A 21,551-nucleotide genomic window follows, 5' to 3' on the forward strand; every position below is an offset into this window, starting at 1 on the left:
TGGTGCAACGTGGCGTTGGTGGATGGAGCGAGACATGATGTCCCAGATGTACTCAATTGGATTCAGGTCTGGGGAACGAGCGGGCCAGTCCATAGCATCAATGCCTTCCTCTTGCAGGAACTGCTGACACACTCCAGCCACATGAGGTCTAGCATTGTCTTGCATTAGGAGGAACCCAGGGCCAACCGCACCAGCATATGGTCTCACAAGCGGTCTGAGGATCTCATCTCGGTACCTAATGGCAGTCAGGCTACCTCTGGCGAGCACATGGAGGGCTGTGCGGCCCCCAAAAGAACTGCCACCCCACACCATGACTGACCCACCGCCAAACCGGTCATGCTGGAGGATGTTGCAGGCAGCAGAACATTCTCCACGGCGTCTCCAGACTCGGTCACGTCTGTCACGTGCTCAGTGTGAACCTGCTTTCATCTGTGAAGAGCACAGGGCGCCAGTGGCGAATTTGCCAATCTTAGTGTTCTCTGGCAAATGCCAAACGTCCTGCACGGTGTTGGGCTATAAAAGCACAACCCCCACCTGTGGACGTCGGGCCCTCATACCACCCTCATGGAGTCTGTTTCTGACCGTTTGAGCAGACACATGCACATTTGTGGCCTGCTGGAGGTCATTTTATGGGGGACTGGCAGTGCTCCTCCTGCTCCTCCTTGCACAAAGGCGGAGGTAGCGGTCCTGCTGCTGGATTTTTGCCCTCCTACGGCCTCCTCCACATCTCCTAATGTACTGGCCTGTCTCCTGGTAGCGCCTCCATGCTCTGGACACTACACTGACAGACACAGCAAACCTTCTTGCCACAGCTCGCATTGATGTGCCATCCTGGATGAGCTGCACTACCTGAGCCACTTGTGTGGGTTGTAGACTCCGTCTCATGCTACCGCTAGAGTGAAAGCACCGTCAGCATTCAAAAGTGACCAAAACATCAGCCAGGAAGCATAGGAACTGAGAAGTGGTCTGTGGTACAACCTGCAGAACCACTCCTTTATTGGGGGTGTCTTGCTAATTGCCTATAATTTCCACCTGTTGTCTATTCCATTTGCACAACAGCATGTGAAATTTATTGTCAATCAGTGTTGCTTCCTAAGTGGACAGTTTGATTTCACAGAAGTGTGATTGACTTGGAGTTACATTGTGTTGTTTAAGTGTTCCCTTTATTTTTTTGAGCAGTGTATATTTTACACACTACCGTTCAACGGTTTGGGGTCACTTAGAAATGTGCTTGTTTTTAATAGAAAAGCACAATTTTTGTTCATTAGTTAATATAACACAACATTTATCAGAAATACAGTGTAGACATTATTAAAGTTGTAATTGACAATTGTTGTTGGAAACGGCAGATTTGTTTGTGGAATATCTACATAGGCATAGTTCCTCTGTCCAGTGTCTGTGTTCTTTTGCACATCTTAATCTTTTCTTTTTATTGGCCAGTCTGAGATATGGCTTTTTCTTTGCAACTCTGCCTAAAAGGTCAGCATCCCGTAGTTGCCTCTTCACTGTTGACGTTGAGACTGGTGTTTTTGCGGGTACTATTTAATGAAGCTGCCAGCTGAGGACATGTGAGGCATCTGTTTCTCAAACTAGACACTCGAATGTACTTGCTCAGTTGTGCACCGGGGCCTCCCACTCCACTTTCTATTCTGGTTAGAGACAGTTTTGTGACGCCCTGATCTGTTTCACCTGTCTTTGTGATTATCTCCACCCACCTCCAGATGTCTCCTGTTTTCCCCAGTAGTCCCCGGTGTATTTATCCCTGTGTCTCTCTGTGCCAGTTCATCTTGTTTTGCCAAGTCAACCAGCGTTTCTTCTAGCTCCTATTTGTTCCAGTTTCTTTTTTTTCCCTAGCCCTCCTAGTTTTGACCCTTGTCTGTCCTGATGCCGAATCCACCTGCCTGACCACTCTGTCTGTTCTGACCTCGAGCCTGCCTATCCCCTTGTACTGTTTGGACTCTGAACTGGTTTATGAACTCTCGCCTGTCCCCGACCTGCCTTTTGCCTAACCCCTTTTGGTATAATAAATATCGGAGCTCAATCATCTGCCTCCTGTGTCTGCATTTGCGTCTCGCCTTCTGCCCTTATAGTACGAACTGGCCATGACAGACCCAGCAGAGTAGAACCAGCTCTGTCACGCTGTCTCCCTGCAGGGAGCCACCATTGGGAGGCATGAGGAGCAACTGCTGGTCCTTTTGGAAGGGCTTAGTTCCCTGATGGAACGCCACGACAAAGGGTTCAAGGCTATAATGGAGCAAATCAGTGAGTTAGCTCATATGCAGCCCGCCACATCTGAGACCTCCCAACCACCCATTAACCTTTCAACTACTAGTGGATTTGTTCAACCTACCCCGGCTCCTCGAGATCCCCGCTTACCTCCTCTGGAGCGTTATGCAGGCGATCCTGGTACTTGCCGGGCATTCCTTTCCCAGTGCTCCCTCATTTTTGAACTCCAGCCCTCTTCATTCACATCAGATTGATCGAAGATAATGTATTTAATCACGATAATATCCGGAAGTGCACTCTCCTGGGCAACGGATGTGTGGGAGCAACAATCTGCTGTGTGCCCATAGCCTGGAGGAATTCATGGCAGAAGTGAGGAAGGTTTTCGATTCTCCGATGCCCGGGAGGGAGGTGGCTCAAAAACTACTGCAGGTATATCAGAACTCCTGTAGTGTGACATGACTACGCAGTAGAGAGTTCCTTGAATCCAGAGGCTCTGTTTGACACCTTTCTCCACTGAATGTCAGAGGGGATAAAGGATGAGCTCGCAGCTCGGGAAATACCACGGGACCCTGATTCCCTCATCGCCCTGGCAATTAGGATTGATGGGCACCTACGAGAACGCAGGTGTGAGAGGTGGTCGTGTCTCGGCAACACTCATTCATCTGCTGATGTTGGCGCCCGTCCGAAGGAATCTGTAAATCGCTGATGTTTGTATTTCCCGAGGAGAGCCGAAAACAACCGAGGTTCCCAGTGAATCATCGGCGACGGGTAAGTTGAATAGTCCTTAGCCCATGCAACTGGGAAGAGCTAGGTTATCGGTTGGGGAACGCTCCCCCCTTGTGGAGGGGCGGGACATTATATAGCCACTTTCCCAGTTAACTTCTTGGTGACAGGGGGCAGTATTTTCACGTCCAGATGAAATGTAAGCCCAAATTCAACTGCCTGCTACTCATCCCCAGAAGATAAGATATGCATAGTAGTAGTAGATTTGGATGGAAAACACTCTGAAGTTTCTAAAACAGTTTGAATCATGTCTGTGAGTATAACAGAACTTATTTAGCAGGCGAAACCCTGAGGAAAAACCATTCCGATTTAGTTTTTGAGGTCACTGTCTTTTCAATGAGTTTCATTGGGAATCCAGATTTCTAAGGGACCTTCTTGCGGTTCCTATCGCTTCCACTGGATGTCAACAGTCTTTAGAAATTGGTTGAGGTTATTCCTTTGTGTAATGAAGAAGTCTGGCCATCTTGAACGTGGGTCACTTGAAGTCTACTGTTAGATAGAGGAGCGTGACCAGAAAGCATGCTTCAGGTTGTTTTCTTCCTGTATTGAACACAGATCATCCCGTCTTCAATTCTATCAATTATTTATTTTTAAAAATACCTAAAGTTTTATTACAAAAGTAGTTTGAAATGTTTTGGCAAAGTAACTTTTGAGATATTTTGTAGTCACTTTGCTGAAGTTGGAACCGGTGTTTTTCTGGATCAAATGTGCCAAATAAATTGACATTTTGGATATATATCGAAGGAATTAATCAAACAAAAGGACAATTTGTGATGTTTATGGGACATATTGGAGTGCCAACAAATAAAGCTTGTCAAAGGTAAGGCATGAATTATATTTCAATTTTGCCTTTTGTGTCGCGCCTGCAGAGTTGAAATATGCTTTCTCTTTTGTTTACGGAGGTGCTATCCTCAGATAATAGCATCGTTTGCTTTCGCCGAAAAGCCTTTTTGAAATCTGACATGTTGGCTGGATTCACAACACGTGTAGCTTTAATTTGCTATATTGCATGTGTGATTTAATGAAAGTTAGATTTTTATAGTAATTTATAGTAATTTATTTGAATTTGGCTATCTCTGTATTTTCCCTGGCTTTTGGCCAGCGTCCCACACGCTAGCGTCCCACATATCCCAGAGAGGTTGAGAAACCCCTTTCTTTAGTGGGTACAAGTACTCTGGTGAGCCAGACTGGGAGTCCCCTAACTTCCATCTCCCGTCCAACTTGGTTTGTGATTCTGCTGTGGGGAGACCAGTCTAAGTCTCTCCGGGTGCTCATTGACTCTGGGGCTGATGAAACTTTTATGGATGCTACCATGGTTTCTAAATGAGGTATTCCCACAACTTCTCTCTGTCCCCATGGATGCAAGGGCACTGGACGGCCGCTCTATTGGAAGAGTCACCCATAGCACTGTGCCCGCTCATATATGGGTATCAGGAAACCACAGTGAGATCTTACAGTTCCTCCTCATCGATTTCCCTCCCCATGTTCCTGTGGTTTTGGGATTTATTTTCTTGGCTCCAGAAACACAATCCTGCTATTGACTGGACCACGAGCTTCATGCTGGGTTGGAGCCTGTTTTGTCATTTTCATTTTCCCTCAGGATGTAAGCAAAGCCAGGGATGTTGCTGTTGTCCCCACTGAGTACCATGACCTCCTGGAGGTCTTCAGTAAGGCACGGGCTACTTCTCTTCCCCTGCATCGTCTTTATGATTATGCCATTTATGTTCTCCGAGACACCACATCGGCTATATTCTCTATCCGGCCCAGAGACCAAAGCCATGGAGGAGTAGATTGATGATTATCTTCTACTGGAGGCATCCATCTGTCTTCATCTCCTGCTGGTGCGGGGTTTTTCTTTGTGTAGAAAAAGGACAAGACCCTGTGTCAGTGCATTGACTACCGAGGTCTGAATTATATAACGATCAAGTATTGTTACCCCCTACCACTCCTCTCCTCTGCTTTCGAACCTCTCCAGGTGGCTACCATGTTTTACAAACTGTACCTTTGGAATGCTTACCACCTGGTTCAGATACGCGAAGGAGATGAGTGGAAGACAGCCTTTAACATAGCCAGTGGACATTACGAGTGCCAGGTCATGCTGTTTGGACTTATCAACCCCGCTGTCTTCCAGGCTCTGGTAAACAATGTGCTCCAAGACATGCTAAACCATTTTGTGTTCATCTTGACGACATCCTGATTTTTTTCCCGGTCTGCCCAAGAACACGTTCTTGATGTCAGACAAGTCCTTTAGCGCCTCCTGGAGAACCAATCGTTCATGAAAGCTGAGAAGTGTGAGTTCCACCGCTCTACAATCTCCTTTCTGGGATATGTCATAGCTGATGGAAATATCCAAATGGATCCTGAAAAGTGAAAGCAGTGGTAGAGTGGCCTCAACCTATGTCCAGGGTGCAGTTACAAAATTTCCTGGGGCTTGCTAACTTCTTCTACTGCCGTTTAATTTGGGGGTTACAGCACCCTGGTGAATCCCCTCTCTGCACTCATCTCTCCCGTTCACATGGTCTCCCAGCACCCTGGCGTTCCCCAACCTGCCTTTGCCTACCCCTTTTGGTACAATAAATATCGGAGCTCAGCCATCTGCCTCCTGTGTCTGCATTTGGGTCTCGCCTTGTGCCCTTATAAGTTTGCGTTGTTCTGGGAGTAGTACACAGAGTTGTACGAGATCTTCAGTTTCTTGGCAATTTCTTAGCCTTCATTTCTCCGAACAAGAATAGATGAACAAGTTTCAGAAGAAAGGTCTCTGTGTCTGGCCATTTTGAGCCTGTAATCGAGCCCACTAATGCTGATGCTCCAGATAAATTGTATGTAATTTTAATGGACAAAAATGGGCTTTTCTTTCAAAAACAAGGACAGAGTATGATTAGCTCAGTTTCAAGGGTGTTTATTAAATAATAAATCAAAAGAAAAGGATAGGTCTCCCCCATGAGACCCTCTCCTGGATACCGTCTCCTGGGCTCCGAGTCTTGCTGTATCCTGAGGGGCACACAAACTCAGCTCCCTCATCTTAGCTCGGGCACCATCTCCAACTACACGTAAGTCACCTTACTTCCCCCAGTCCTCTCTGTGTGCTGCCCTTCTGGCAGCTTTATGGGCTTGTGCAGCTAGTGAGCAATCAGCCCTTGATTACTCACCAACTCCCCAATCAGCCCCAATTAGTCTTGGGCGGAGAGCCTGTCGAGACCTGGCACGTCCAGCAGATGGAGCTATCGCCTTGTGATGTATACTCCGTCTGTCACCAGGCCTCGACGAGTCTCACCCTTGTAGCTGACCTGCTGTACACCACAATATACACATGTAGTTGAAGTCGGAAGTTTACATACACTTAGGTTGGAGTCATTAAAACTAGTATTTCAACCACTCCACAAATGTATTGTTAATTAACAAACTATAGTTTTTGGCAAGTTGGTTAGTTCATCTACATTGTGCATGACACAAGTAATTTTTCCAACAATTGTTTACAGACAGATTATTTAACTTATTATTCACTATGTCACAATTCCAGTGGGTCAGAAGTTTACATAGACTAAGTTGACTGTGCCTTTAAATAGCTTGGAAATTCCAGAAAATTATGTCATGGCTTTAGAAGCTTCTAATAGGCTAATTGACATCATTTGAGTCAATTGGAGGTGTACCTGTGGATGTATTTCAAGGCCTACCTTCAAACTCAGTGCCTCTGCTTGACATCATGGGAAAATCAAAAGAAATCAGCCATGACCTCAGAATTTGTTTTTAGACCTCCACACGTCTGGTTCATCCTTGGGAGCAATTTCCAAACACCTGAAGGTACCATGTTCATCTGTACAAACAATAGTATGCAAGTATAAACACCATGGGACCACACAGCCATCATACCACTCAGGAAGGAGACAAGTTCTGTCTCCTAGATATTAATGGACTTTCGTGCAAAAAGTGCAAATCAATCCCAGAACAACAGCAAAGGTCCTTGTGAAATTGCTGGAGGGACCAGGTAGAAAAGTATCTATATCCACAGTAAAACGAGTCCTATAACGACACAACCTAAAGGCCGCTCAGCAAGGAAGAAGCCACTGCTCCAAAACCGCCATAAAAAAGACAGACTACGGTTTGCAACTGCACATGGGGATAATACTTTTTGGAGAAATGTCCAAGGAGGCCTGAAAACCTGACTCAGTTAGAACAACTCTGTCGGGAGGAATGGGCCAAAATTCACCCAACTTATTGTGGGAAGCTTGTGGAAGTCTAACCGAAATGTTTGACCACTCATGCCCTTTTCCACCTGGACAAAAGGAACACCTATGTGAGAATGCTGTTCATTGACTACTGCTCATCAATCAACACCATAGTACCCTCAAAGCTCATCACCAAGCTAAGGATCCTGGGACTAAACACCTCCCTCTGCAACTGGATCCTGGAATTCCTGACAGGCCGCCCTCAGGTGGTGAGGGTAGGTAGCAACACATCTGCCACGCTGATCCTCAACAATGGAGCTCCCCAAGGGTGCGTGCTCAGTCCCCTCCTGTACTCCCTGGTCACCCACGACTGCATGGCCAGGCATGACTCCAACACCATCATTAAGTTTGCTGACGACACAACAGTGGTAGGCCTGATCACTGACAACGACCAGACAGCCTATATGGAGGAGGTCAGAGACCTGGCCAGGTGGTGCCAGAATAACAACCTATCCCCCAACGTAACCAAGGCTAAGGATATTATTGTGGACTACAGGAAAAGGAGCACCGAGCACGTCCCCATTCTCATCGACGGGGCTGTAGTGGAGCAGGTTGAGAGCTTCAAATTCCTTGGTGTCCACATCAACAACAAACTAGATTGGTCCAAACACACCAAGACAGTCGTGAAGAGGACAAAGCCTATTCCCCCTCTGGAAACTAAAAGGATTTGGCATGGGTCCTGAGATTCTCAAAAGGTTCTACAGCTGCAACATCGAGAGCATCCTGCCTGACCGGTTGCTTCACTGCCCGGTACAGCAATTGCTCGGCCTCCGACCACAGGCACTTCAGAGAGTAGTGTGCACGGCCCAGTACATCACTGGGGAAAAGCTGCCTGCCAATCCAGGACCTCTACACCAGGCGGTGTCAGAGGAAGACCCTAAAAATTGTCAAAGACCCCAGCCACCCCAGTCATAGACTGTTCTCTCTACTACAGCATGGCAAGCGGTACCGGAGTGCCAAGTCTAGGACAAAAAGGCTTCTTTTTGGGGGTAAAAACTTCCTTCAGTTTTTACTCCCAAGCCATAAGACTCCTGAACAGGTAACCAAATGGTTACCCAGACTATATGCATTGTGTGCCCCCCCAACCCCTCTTTTACACTGCTGCTACTCTCTGTTTATCTTATATGTATAGTCACTTTAACTATACATCCATGTACATACTACTGAAATGGCCAGACCAACCAGTGCTCCCTCACATTGGCTAACCAGGCTATCTGCATTGTATCTGCATTGTGTCACACAACCCGCCAACCCCTCTTTTATGCTTCTGCTACTCTCTATTCATCATATATGCATAGTCATTTAACGATACCTACTTGTACATACTACCTCAATAAGCCTGACTAACAGGTGTCTGAATAATAGCCTTGCTACTCTTTTTTCAAATGTCATTTTACTGTGGTTTTATTTCTTTACTTAAACACACACACACACACCTTTTTTTTGGCACCATTGGATAGAGCCTATAAGTAAGCATTTCACTGTAAGGTCTTACATCTGTTTTATTTGGAATGTGACAAATAAACTTTGATTAGATTTGAAGTGTGTCTGGGATAGCGTCATCTAATATTTATAAAAAATTTATAAAACTTTCTGTTTCCCTGGAATTTGTCCTTATTGTAGGCTACTACTTTTACCACTTTTAGTCTTCATTCTTACTCCTATGTTTTGCACATGACCTCACACATGAATCCTTGAAGAGATGGGTGGGGCTAGCTTAAGAGGGAGTGAACCATGCTGAATGGGTGTAGACAAAGGAGAGCTCTCCAATAGGTGCCAAAATATTCAAAGGCCCTTTTCTCAAAAGTGAGTTTACAAGTTTATCAACTTTCAAAGCAGAATTACTTTCCCATTGTTCCTCAAAAAGGTGGTGTTTGATATACCATGTTGTAGCTCTTAGTCTCTACTTTTATCCAATGTAAAAAAAACAAATCACTTCAAATCACGCTTTATAAGACCGATTTGAGCCGGTCGGTCAAAATGTGTTTACATTCCTGTTATTGAGCATTTCTGCTTTGCCAAGATAATCCATTAACCTGACTAGTGTGCACTGTGTTAAAAGCTCTGAGGAATTAACAATTTTTCGACACAATTTGGTGAAAGCCCCAAAGGCTTCAGAAAGCATCATTTTCCCAACACTAATATATACATTATCTTAACAGGGAACATCATGCTCCCATTCGTCTCTTACTCATGTGGGAGCTGTTTTTGTCAGTCTCAGAACCTTAAAAGGGTGCTTATAACCAAAAAGGTTTTTAATGGCTTCTTCACCTGTGGGATCGTCTGAAGGGGGGTGGGGGGTCTTTTGTGGAGAAAAACTCCTTCTGATTGGCTGGGCCTGGCTCCCCATGGCTGCACCCCTGCCCAATCATGTGAAATCCATAGATATGGTTCTAGTTATTTCAACTGACTGATGTCTTTATATGAACTGTAACTCAGTAAAATCTTTGAAATTGTTGCATGTTGCGTTTATATTTTTGTTCAGTAAACATAGCACAATTTTTTTCTGAGTGTGTACGGGCCCCGGTCAAAAGTAATGCACTATATAGGGACTTTGGTGCCATTAGGTACTCATCACTAGTGATGGACAGGTAGGGAGTGTAGTTAAGCTGGGGGTTGAATAGGGATGCCCCAGGTGGGGCTGCATTCTGATTCATTCTCCGCTGTAGATCTGGTTGAAATCCATCTACTGTAGCTATGTAGCTGTCCGCCTTGAGCCTACCCAGCTTACATAGAGGCACCATTTGGGGCGGCAGAGTAGCCTAGTGGTTACAGTGTTGGCCTAGTAACCGAAAGGTTGCAAGATCAAATCCCTGCGCTGACAAGGTGCAAATCTGTCGTTCTGACCCTGAACAGGCAGTTAACCCACTGTTCCTAGGCCGTCATTGTAAATAAGAGGAAAACACATTTGATATTAACTGACTTGCCTAGATAAAAAAAATAGAGAGAAGAATGGAAATAAACCTAAAGGCATCTATTATGGAGAATTCACAGGGGCACAGCTTGTATTGATAGAGGCATGATTTTGCCTGGGAGGAATTGAGGAGAGTCGGATGGCAACATTCTGTATTTTTAGTAAATTTCCTCTGCCAACTTCTGCACATGTGCGCACACGCACGCACGCACGCACGCACGCACGCACACACACACACACACACACACACACACACACACACACACACACACACACACACACACACACACACACACACACACACACACACACACACACACACACACACACACACACACACACACACACACACACACACACACACACACACACATATGCTCTGACACTGACAGCCTCTGGGGGCAGAGGGTTGAATAGGGGATAGGGCGCAGTCTGAGAGCAGCACCCTTCTTGTCCTCTACCAGGTGTGCCCGTCACCACCTGGTGGAGGAGCTCCTAGCAATCCTATCCATCGCCATGCTGACAAGAGCAAACACACTCCATGACATGAATAAACAAACCTGATGCTAAGCCACTATCTCTCCATCAGACACATACTCTGTCTCTCTTTTTCTCTCTGTCTCTCTGCATCTCTCTCACTCTCTCTCTCTGTCTTTCTATCTCTCCCGCAGCCTCGCTCTCTCTATCCTCACCCCTTTCTCTCTCTCTTCTTCTCTCCCTCCACCTCTCACTCTGACTATCTCAGCTTCCCTCTGTCTGTATGACTGCCCTATTCACTTAAAACTTCCTGCCAGTACTCCATTAGTTATGCTACTTTCTCTACACCTTCTTCACTCTTTCCCAACCCCTCTACCTCCCTCTCCTCCTCCTTCTCAATCTCTCTCCACTTGACTTGCAGTTATCTATTAAATTTCATCCTGGCGGCTGTGGTGCTGGAATCAATCAGAGTTGACTAGCTTTCGGCTTATCTCAACCTGTGGTGATTGATTTTCCTCGTTAGGTATAATTTGATGCTCTATCCCATATCTTCCAAAGCAAATTAAATTGTAGTCTAGTCAAATGGGGCTCCTAGTCTTGGGCTGCTGTGAGTGATCGAGCAAGTGTGTGTGTAAGAAGATTGTCTGTGTGTCTGTTTATGAGCACATGTGTATGTGGGTCTGTGTGTCAGCGCTGTGGGATGCTAGATAGAGCTAATGGGAAGTGGCGGACACATGATGGAAAACTAAAGAGGATGCTGTTGAACAGGGCTGCTTTCCCACTGGGCTGACACACTCACTCAGCACAGCACAATGTCTCCTCTGCAACTACTCACTACTGCTAAAATACACTACATCTGAATCTATACTGCTGTACTGAGCCAACGCAACATATAGAATTGCAAGATTCCATTACAGTTCACAAAATTCTCAGTTTTTCCAGATATCCCGGTTGGAGGATTCCGGATTTCCTGCTTATTCTGTCCTGATCCCAGGAACTTTCAACCGTGTCAAACAAAGTGTTACCGTTTATTACCGTTTGTTACCATTTGTTGCCATATATATTGTTACAGGCATGCATGCGTGGTGATGGCAACCCACCTCATCCTTGTCTTCAGCCTGTATGAAGAGAGGCAGGGCGAAGCCCACCTGGGCCAGCTCGGTGATGTGCACACGGTACTCAGAGCTGTTGAACTTGGGCGCGTTGTCATTCTTGTCAATCAGCAGGATGGTGAAGGTGGTCATCACCGAGGCATCTGACGGTGTACGGTCATCATTCAACTCTGTGCCCTGAGGGAAGAATGGAGGGGAGAAACGGGGGAAAGAGAGAGAGAGAGAGAGAGAGAGAGAGAGAGAGAGCGGAGAGAGAGAGAGACACAGGGGGAGTATTGGAGGAGGACGGGCAGGGAAGACAGGCGAATAAGTGCAAGTGCAATTCATTTCCAGTGTGAACAAGAGACCGAATGAGAAAGTGAGAGAGGTGTCATATTGGAGCTAAAATTGTTCTGGTGGAGTGAAAGCAGTAAGCGCTCAATGGATGCGTCCAAATGGCACCCTATTCCCTACACTGGGCTTCCGATTGGCGCAGTGGTCTAAGGCACTGTATCTCTAGTGCTATAGAGGTGTCCCTACAGACACCCTGGTTTGATTCCAGGCAGTATCACAACCGGTCGTGATTGGGAGTCCCATAGGGTGGTTCACAATTTGCCCAGCGTCGTCCGGGTTTGGCCAGTGTAGGCAGTCATTATAAATAAGAATTTGTTCTTAAAAAGATTGGACTTTATTTATTTTTTTCACCTACAATTACATACCCAAATATAACTGCATGTAGCTCAGGACCTGAAGCAAGGATATGCATATTCTTGATACCATTTGAAAGGAAACACTTTGAAGTTTGTGTAAGTGTGAAATTAATGTAGGATAATATAACCCATTAGATCTGGTAAAAGATAGTACAAACAAAAACGCATGCTTATTTTATTATTACATTTTTTCATCATCTTTGAAATGCAAGAGAAAGGCCATAATGTATTATTGCAGTTTAGGTGCAATTTAGATGTGTGTGCAAAGTTTCAGATTGATGCATTTCAATACTGGACAATATTTTGTATCAAGTCTGCCCAAATGTGCCAAATTGGTCAAATGATACATAAAGAACATACAAAAATGATATGGCAATACATAATTTAAGTTTACACACTACCAGGAATGTCATACATGATGGATCATTAGCTTATACACTATCTTTCACACATCTAGATGGCCGGACGGGGTGTGTGCGGAGCCAGACACAGCAGGGGTTAAAACTGAAGAACCCAGTTCCTACATTTGAATATAAAAATGTATTTTATAAAACAAAACTACGTTACATTTTATCTCTGGGATCCTCAGGATGACAAATCAGAGCAAGATTACTGAATGTAAATACATTATTTTTACCTTCAGAGGTCAATGTATCAAACCAGCTGCCGTCACAAAAGTTTTTTGTTGGTGTACACTCTCCTCAAACAATATCATGGTATTTTTTCACTGTAATAGCTACTGTAAATTGGACAGTTAGATTAGATTAACAAGACTTTAAGCTTTCTTCCCATATCAGATATGTCTATGTCCTGGGAAATGTTCTTGTTACTTATAATGTCATGCTAATCACATTAGCGCACGTTAGCTCAACCGTCACGGTGTAGGGACACTGATCACGTAGAGGTTTAACTGACTTGCCTAGATAAATAAAGGTTAAATTAAAATGTATAAATAGTGTACTACTTTGGACCAGGGCCCATAAGACTTTATTAGGGGTAGGGTTCCATTTGGGATGTAACCAATCTCCTTCAGGTATTTACAGCTGTACCTTTATTGGATCAGGGGGGGAGGCAAAGTGACTCAAAGCAATCATAGAAAGCATCTCTAAGTGGGGGCGCGAAGAGTTCACTGTAGATACACATCACACACACAATGAGATTTAAGAGAAAATAGTCCCATTACTCTCTCCCTCTCTTTTTTTGCTCTCTTTCTTTTGCTCTCTCTGTCGATAATGGGAGGAGCGGGGAGATGAAAAGAGGTGAGAGTGGGGAAATAGAAAAGGGTTTTGTCTTTTATTGTAAAAGTGACGGAGTGATGTCACAGGCAATTGGAAAGGTTTGGACAAAAGTGGTGCATTGTGGGTAATCAGGGTTTTGTGTCGTTTAAAGGCATGTAACATCCTCTTCCAAGAAATATAAATAGTCACACAAGCAATAAATACAAAGTAAATAACAAATAACAATAACGAGTGAAAATAACATGGCTATATACAGGGAGTACCAGTACCAAGTCGATGTGCAGGGGTACGAGTTAATTGAGGTAGTTATGTATATACAGTGCCTTGCAAAGGTATTCGGCCCCCTTGAACTTTGCGACCTTTTGCCACATTTCAGGCTTCAAACATGAAGATATAAAACTGTACTTTTTTAACAAATCAAAAACTGAAAAATTGGGCGTGCAAAATTATTCAACCCCTTTACTTTCAGTGCAGCAAACTCTCTCCAGAAGTTCAGTGAGGATCTCTGAATGAACCAATGTTGACCTAAATGACTAATGATGATAAATACAATCCACCTGTGTGTAATCAAGTCTCCGTATAAATGCACCTGCACTGTGATAGTCTCAGAGGTCCGTTAAAAGCGCAGAGAGCATCATGAAGAACAAGGAACACACCAGGCAGGTCCGAGATACTGTTGTGAAGAAGTTTGAAGCCGGATTTGGATACAAAAGATTTCCCAAGCTTTAAACATCCCAAGGAGCACTGTGCATGCGATAATATTGAAATGGAAGGAGTATCAGACCACTGCAAATCTACCAAGACCTGGCCGTCCCTCTAAACTTTCAGCTCATACAAGGAGAAGACTGATCAGAGATGCAGCCAAGAGGCCCCATGATCACTCTGGATGAACTGCAGAGATCTGCAGCTGAGGTGGGAGACTCTGTCCATAGGACAACAATCAGTCGTATATTGCACAAATCTGGCCTTTATGGAAGAGTGGCAAGAAGAAAGCCATTTCTTAAAGATATCCATAAAAAGTGTTGTTTAAAGTTTGCCACAAGCCACCTGGGAGACACACCAAACATGTGGAAGAAGGTGCTCTGGTCAGATGAAACCAAAATTGAACTTTTTGGCAACAATGCAAAATGTTATGTTTGGCGTAAAAGCAACACAGCCCATCACCCTGAACACACCATCCCCACTGTCAAACATGGTGGTGGCAGCATCATGGTTTGGGCCTGCTTTTCTTCAGCAGGGACAGGGAAGATGGTTAAAATTGATGGGAAGATGGATGGAGCCAAATACATGACCATTCTGGAAGAAAACCTGATGGAGTCTGCAAAAGACCTGAGACTGGGACGGAGATTTGTCTTCCAACAAGACAATGATCCAAAACATAAAGCAAAATCTACAATGGAATGGTTCAAAAATAAACATATGCAGGTGTTAGAATGGCCAAGTCAAAGTCCAGACCTGAATCCAATCGAGAATCTGTGGAAAGAACTGAAAACTGCTGTTCACAAATGCTCTCCATCCAACCTCACTGAGCTCGAGCTGTTTTGCAAGGAGGAATGGGAAAAAAATTCAGTCTCTCGATGTGCAAAACTGATAGAGATATACCCCAAGCGACTTACAGCTGTAATCGCAGCAAAAGGTGGCGCTACAAAGTATTAACTTAAGGGGGCTGAATTTTGCACGCCCAATTTTTCAGTTTTTGATTTGTTAAAAAAGTTTGAAATATCCAATAAATGTCGTTCCACTTCATGATTGTGTCCCACTTGTTGTTGATTCTTCACAAAAAAATACAGTTTTATATCTTTATGTTTGAAGCCTGAAATGTGGCAAAAGATCGCAAAGTTCAAGGAGGCCGAATACTTTCGCAAGGCACTGTATATACTGTGATAGAGTGTGGATTGGAACCAGGTGGGACGAGACAAGTCCGGGGTTGATGAGTGAAGGGCATTTGCCAGCAGCAGGTTCGGCAACAGCTAGAAGGCCGGCTACGCCGAACGCCTGAGCTGGACAGGAGCGGGAGCCAAAGCGAAGGCTGGTGTGACAAAGATGAAGACTACTGTTCATAGTCTACAGCTGTCTAAGTACTGGTAGTCTAGAAAACTCAACTGAAGACAAGAGGGGATGAACATTTCCCTCTCACCACAGTGTGGTACATCTTACGTATCCATTCTAACGACCACTCCAGAACAAAATAAGCCTACAACTACAAAGGACATTGTGACCTCTGGTGGACAAACCAGAGTGTTTAATTCGGGAGAAAGAAACTTGTTAAATACGTTATCCCATGGTGTCAGAAGTTATTAATGAGTTAATTGTTAAATATTAATTTAATCATGTAATAATTAAACATAGTTCATTGATTTGATAAAATAACATTAATCTCATTAATGATAGTCACGACAAGTTCTATCACAGTCGTGTCGTCAGAAAACTTGATGATGGTGTTGGAGTCATGCGCGGCCACTCAGTCATGGTTGAACAGGGAGTACAGGAGGGGTCGCCATGTTGAGGGTCAGCCTGGCGGATGTGTTGTTGCCTACCCTCATCCCTGGGGGGGCGGCCCGTTAGGATGTCCAGGATCCATTTGCAGAAGGAGGTGTTCAGCCCCAGGGTCTTGAGCTTGGTGATGAGCTTGGAGCGGACTATGGTGTTGAATGCTGAGCTCCACACACTCAAAACTGATTGTATCCCAAATGGCACCCTATTCCTTATTGTGCCCTATGGGCCCTGGTCAAAAGTAAGGCACTATAAAGAGAATAGGGTGTCCTTTTGGATGCAACCACTATCTAAGCTGGTCTAAAATTGAAAAAATAGTTATATTACTAAAGTACTCAGAATCAATAAAGACACCAAAGAAGAGGGAAGGAAAATCTCCATATTATACATTTTCAAAAATACATTTTTATTTTGGTCTATGAATTTTCTCCTAGTTTGCTGAAATGTTTGATTTCAATCAAGAATAACGAGTGAGGTGAGAGGGATATATTTTTAAATAAGATGTGATGCATTATTATACTAATGCTCTTAGAAAAATGGTTCAAAACGGTTCGCTGTTTCTACCTGGAACAATGTAAAGGGTACTTCTACAGGGATAAGCTGAATAACCCTTTATGATTTTAGTTAGCACCTTTTAACTAAAACCACACACACATATTTGTGTGTCTAAACCAGACAAAAGGTTCTGGTAGAAAGCAGTCATCAAGATTCACTCTGTGAAAATGGGCTTTTAACCAAAAATCCCTCCAACTCTTCCCCCTCTCTCGTTGCCACACTAAAATTCATTTCATGCCCCCTCTCTCAAACTGTGGGAACCATTTGGTGAGGAGAGGAGGAGGGGAAGCATATAAGTGTAAGTAAGGAGATGAAGAGGCCAGGGGTGAGAAGGAAAGACTCCCACTATGACAGAATGCACCAAATTGAGAAAGAGAGGGAGAGTGAGAGAGACTTCTCACGGCTCAGTGAAGGGATATTCGGAATCTACATCTGGCTCAGAAAGACAAAGATGAAGAGAGAGAGAGAAGGAGCAAGTAATCTCCAAAGCATTGGCCTGGCAGGACTCCATCAACATTAAGAACATCTTCCATTCCTTTATCCTCCCAGGTTGCTCCCAAGGAAGTCTAACCGTTCTCTAAATATGAGGATCTCAGCAGGACCCTGTCATAATAAGCCTTAGGGCGGAGTGTGGAAATGCACACCTGGAAGATTATACCTCACATCCCAATGCCTTGAATTAAGTACTGATGATGTATTCTATACTGTACCAGCATACATGATTTCTTAATTCAAAATGTGCGTACTGTATGTGACTGGGAAGGTTTTCATCTAAAGAAAATGTAGAGGGGTGGTGTAGCTATATGTTCAGTTTAGGTCTCTCTCTCATCAGTCCCAGGCCTAAACACAAACAGACAGACCTTGACGGTGAAAGTGAATCCGGGTGAGTAGAGGGGGTTCTCTCTGTCCAGCTGTCCATTTACCGTCAGAGAGCCACTGATGTAGTCCAGAGCAAAGATACTGTTGGTATTGCCTGGAGGGATGAGAGAATAGGGGGAGAGAGGGAAAGGATGGAAGAGAGGGGGGGTATTAGAGGTTGAGAGAGGGGAGGAGAGAAAGAGAGAGAAAGAGAGAGAGAGTAGAGAAACATGAGGGAAGAGATGAGAGAGAGAGGAAAGGGAGAGAGATTCAGTGATCCTCATCTCTCGGACTAAGGTCTGTAACGGTCATGAGATTTTGTCAGCCAGTGATTGTCATTGAAATAACTGCTGGTCTCATGGTAATTGACTATTAATTAACATCAACACATTCAGCATCTCCATCTTCTACGCATAGCCTACAAGCCACTGATGCGGACCTTTGGAACATCTACATATTAAAACGTTTAAAAATCCATTTAATATAGCTTACACATTTCAAACTCAATTCTAGACCTCGAAGCTAGATCTGCTGAATTTTTTCATTGTTCATCTAGACCTGTGACACCAGGTGTGTGCAATTAATGATCAGGTAGAACATAAAACCAGCAGGCTCCGGACTTCGGAAAGAGCTGAGTACCTTAGGCCTACACCGTCACAATAAATCCATGATTTATTTTAGACAAGTCTAAAGAAACCTTATGATTATGAATAAAATGTAGCCTACATCAGAAAATAAGAATAGCATATTTTGAGTCTTCCTTACGTTAGGCCCTGATCTGGCTATGCCATTTGGCTGTGGGCTACATTAGTTAATTCAGCAGGCAAGATTTGCTTATAGTTCCAATGACATTATTGAATAGTAAGAACAATTATATTGAACATAGCTGAGTAAAACAGAAAGGATATTTTCCCCCAAACTATTTGAGGGAGTATGCATATGTGTTTACCAAAGAAACAGGTCCTATATGCTTAATTTAGAGTTATTTATGCAACTTTAGTTGTGATACAAACGTTAGGCTATATGTTTACATTTATAATACATTCTAAGGAGGCACAATGCAAAAAAAAATTGATTAGAAAAAGTTGCATGCTCTGTTTCTAGCGCAGGCCACACATTTCATCAGTCTCTCATTCACAATTTGACAAGCACTTGTGTCACACCCTAATCTATTTCACCTTTCTTTGTCCTTCTCTCCACCCCCCTCCATGTATCGCCCACCTTCCCCATTATCCCCAGTGTATATTTATACCTGTGTTCTCTGTTTGTCTGTTGCCAGTTCATTTTGTTCGTCAAGCCACCAGCATTTTTCTCCTTCCTGTCTGTCTCTAGTTTTTACTCGTTTTTTTCCATTCTGCCTGCCCTAACCCTGAGCCTGCCTGCCGCTCTGTGCCTTGTCACATCACACTGGATTGTTGACATCTGCCTGCCCTGACCCTGAGACTGCCTGCCGTTTCTGTATTTTTTGGAAGGCACGAGGAGTTTCTTCATGGCCTCGTGGAAGGGTTCCAGACCATGGCCGAATGCCATGACAGAGCGTTGAACACATTGCTGGACCAATTCCATGGGTTGCCTCCCACGACGGTAACCTCACAGCCCCTCAGTAACCTGGATGTTAGCAAGGCTGCCTCGCCAGAAACCCTGGTTTCCTGGGAACCCTGCTTACCTCCCCCCTGAACGTTTCAATGGAGATTTGGGCACCATTCAGTGTTTCTCGCTCAGAGTTCCCTCATCATCAAGCTGCAGCCCTCCTCCTTCCCCTCAGACCGCTCTGAGATAGTGTACCGCATCATGATAATGTCCGGGAGGGCTCTCGCCTAGGCTACGGAAGTATGGGAACAACCGTATGTTTCAGTCTGGAGGAGTTTGTGGTGGAGGTAAAGTTATCGATGCTCCATTGTCCTGGAGAGAGGCTGCCCGGAAGTTACTCCAGCTTCGGCGAGACTCCCGCAGTGTGGCAGACTATGTGGTGGATTTTCGCACATTGGCAGCTGACAGTGACTGGAACCCGGAAACGCTGTTCGACATGTTCCTGAGTTTCAGGGGAAGTAAAAAATGAGCTTACAACCCGGGAACTACCGACGGATCTCGACTCGCTAATTGCCTTGACCATTCGGATTGATGGGCGACTACAGGAACGAAGGAAGGAGATGAGATTCGATTTTACTCGCCCTTGCCTCTGAGGCATCCCGGAAGTCCTTGACGGCTCCGTTACTGAGAGAACCCAAGGCTACACGAGTTTCCCCGAAGTCTGCCGATTCACCTTGTTGCAAATGCAACTAGGCAGAGCTAGGCTGTCTCCAACCAAACAGCTATACAGGCTTCACACTAAGAGTTGCCTGTATTTCGTCTCTACCTCTCCAAAAAATACCAGGCTCACTGCTAGGAGCGAGTACTCTGATCAGCCATATGGAGAACTTTTCCTATCCCCTTACTCGCACCCCTTTTCATGCTATTTTTCTCTGGGAACCAATCGGAATCTCTCCTGGTAATCATCGTCGCTGGGGCCGATGAGAGCTTTATGGACGCTACCCTGGCGTCTGAGCTGGCCATTGCCACTCAGCCCCTCTCCATTCCCATGGACGTTAGAGTGCTGGACGGGCGCTCTATAGGCCGGGTCACCCACAATACCACCCCCATCAACCTATGTGTGTCAGAGAACAACAGCGAGACGATCCAATTCCTGCTCATTAAGTCTCTTCAGGTTCCCATGGTATTCGGATTCTCTTGTCTCCAGTGTCACAATCCACTTGTTGACTGGTCTGCTGGTGCCGTCATATGCTGGAGCCCGTTCTGCACACGCTCATTGCCTGGGGGCTCGGAATTTGCCCCGGACTTCTCCGCCATTCCCGCTGTCATGTCTTTGGCATCATTAAAGTGAAGACTGTTATTTTATCAAATCAATTCTCTGTAATTATTATTAGGTGATTAAACTAAGCATGTAAATGTAATTAACTAGGAATTCAGGGCTCCAAGGAAAATCTTCAGATTACAAAGTTAGAAATCGCTCCGTTTTGTTCATCACGTTTGGCTAAGAAAAACCCCCGAAAATTCAGTCATTACAACGCCAAACTTTTTTCCAAATGAACTCCATAATATCGACAGAAACATGGCAAACGTTGTTTAGAATCAATCGTCAAGGTGTTTTTCACATATTTATTCGATGATAAATAATTCGTGGCAGTTGGGTTTCTCCTCTGGAGCAAATGGAAAAATGCACGCAGCTGGAGATGTGGTGTTGAACGAGTGGATTACTGAAATCGATGGCGCCAACTACACAGACTTTGTGGGATATAAAGAAGGATTTTATCTAACAAAACGACCATGCATGTTGTAGCTGGGACCCTTGGCATTGCAAAAAGAGGAAGATGTTCAAAAAGGAAGTGAATATTTAATCGCTATTTGTGAATTTCTGAAGCCTGTGCAGGTTGAAAAATATGTTGATGTGAGGTGCCATCCTCAAACAATCACATGGTATGCTTTCGCTGTAAAGCCTATTGTAAATTGGACAATGCAGTTAGATTAACAAGAATTTAAGCTTTTAACTTCTTGGATATAGGGGGCGCTATTTTAATTTTTGGATGAAAAACGTTTTAAACAAGATATTTTGTCACGAAAAGATGCTCGACTATGCATATAATTGACAGCTTTGGAAAGAAAACACTCTGACGTTTCCAAAACTGCAAAGATATTGTCTGTGAGTGCCACTGAACTGATGTTACAGAAAAAACCCTGATAAAAATCCAATCAGGAAGTGCCGCATTTTTTGAAACCGCCTCATGCCAATGACTCCTTATGTGGCTGTGAATGGGCCACGAATGAGCTTAGGCTTTCTGTCGCTTCCCCAAGGTGTCGACAGCATTGTGACGTATTTGTAGGCATATCATTGGAAGATTGACCATAAGAGACATTTACCAGGTGGTCGCTTGGTGTCCTCCGTCGCAATTATTGCGTAATCTCCAGCTGCAGTATTTTTCCGT

The 21,551-nt window shown here is 44.5% G+C and overlaps 1 protein-coding gene across 1 annotated transcript in view; it reads right to left on the bottom strand.

Moving 5' to 3' along the window:
• The window catches only part of LOC109889705 (cadherin-23), a 648,086-nt gene that overhangs the window by 292,095 nt on the left and 334,440 nt on the right, over positions 1–21,551 (bottom strand). Inside the window, exons 10-11 of the mRNA XM_031823245.1 lie at positions 17,574–17,686; positions 11,727–11,915 (exon numbers count right to left, since the gene is read on the bottom strand). Coding sequence (XP_031679105.1) covers positions 11,727–11,915; positions 17,574–17,686 — 302 coding nt within the window. The remainder of the gene's footprint in view (positions 1–11,726; positions 11,916–17,573; positions 17,687–21,551) is intronic.

Source organism: Oncorhynchus kisutch, linkage group LG4, assembly GCF_002021735.2.
Source record: "Oncorhynchus kisutch isolate 150728-3 linkage group LG4, Okis_V2, whole genome shotgun sequence".
Taxonomy (NCBI): Eukaryota; Metazoa; Chordata; class Actinopteri; order Salmoniformes; family Salmonidae; genus Oncorhynchus; species Oncorhynchus kisutch.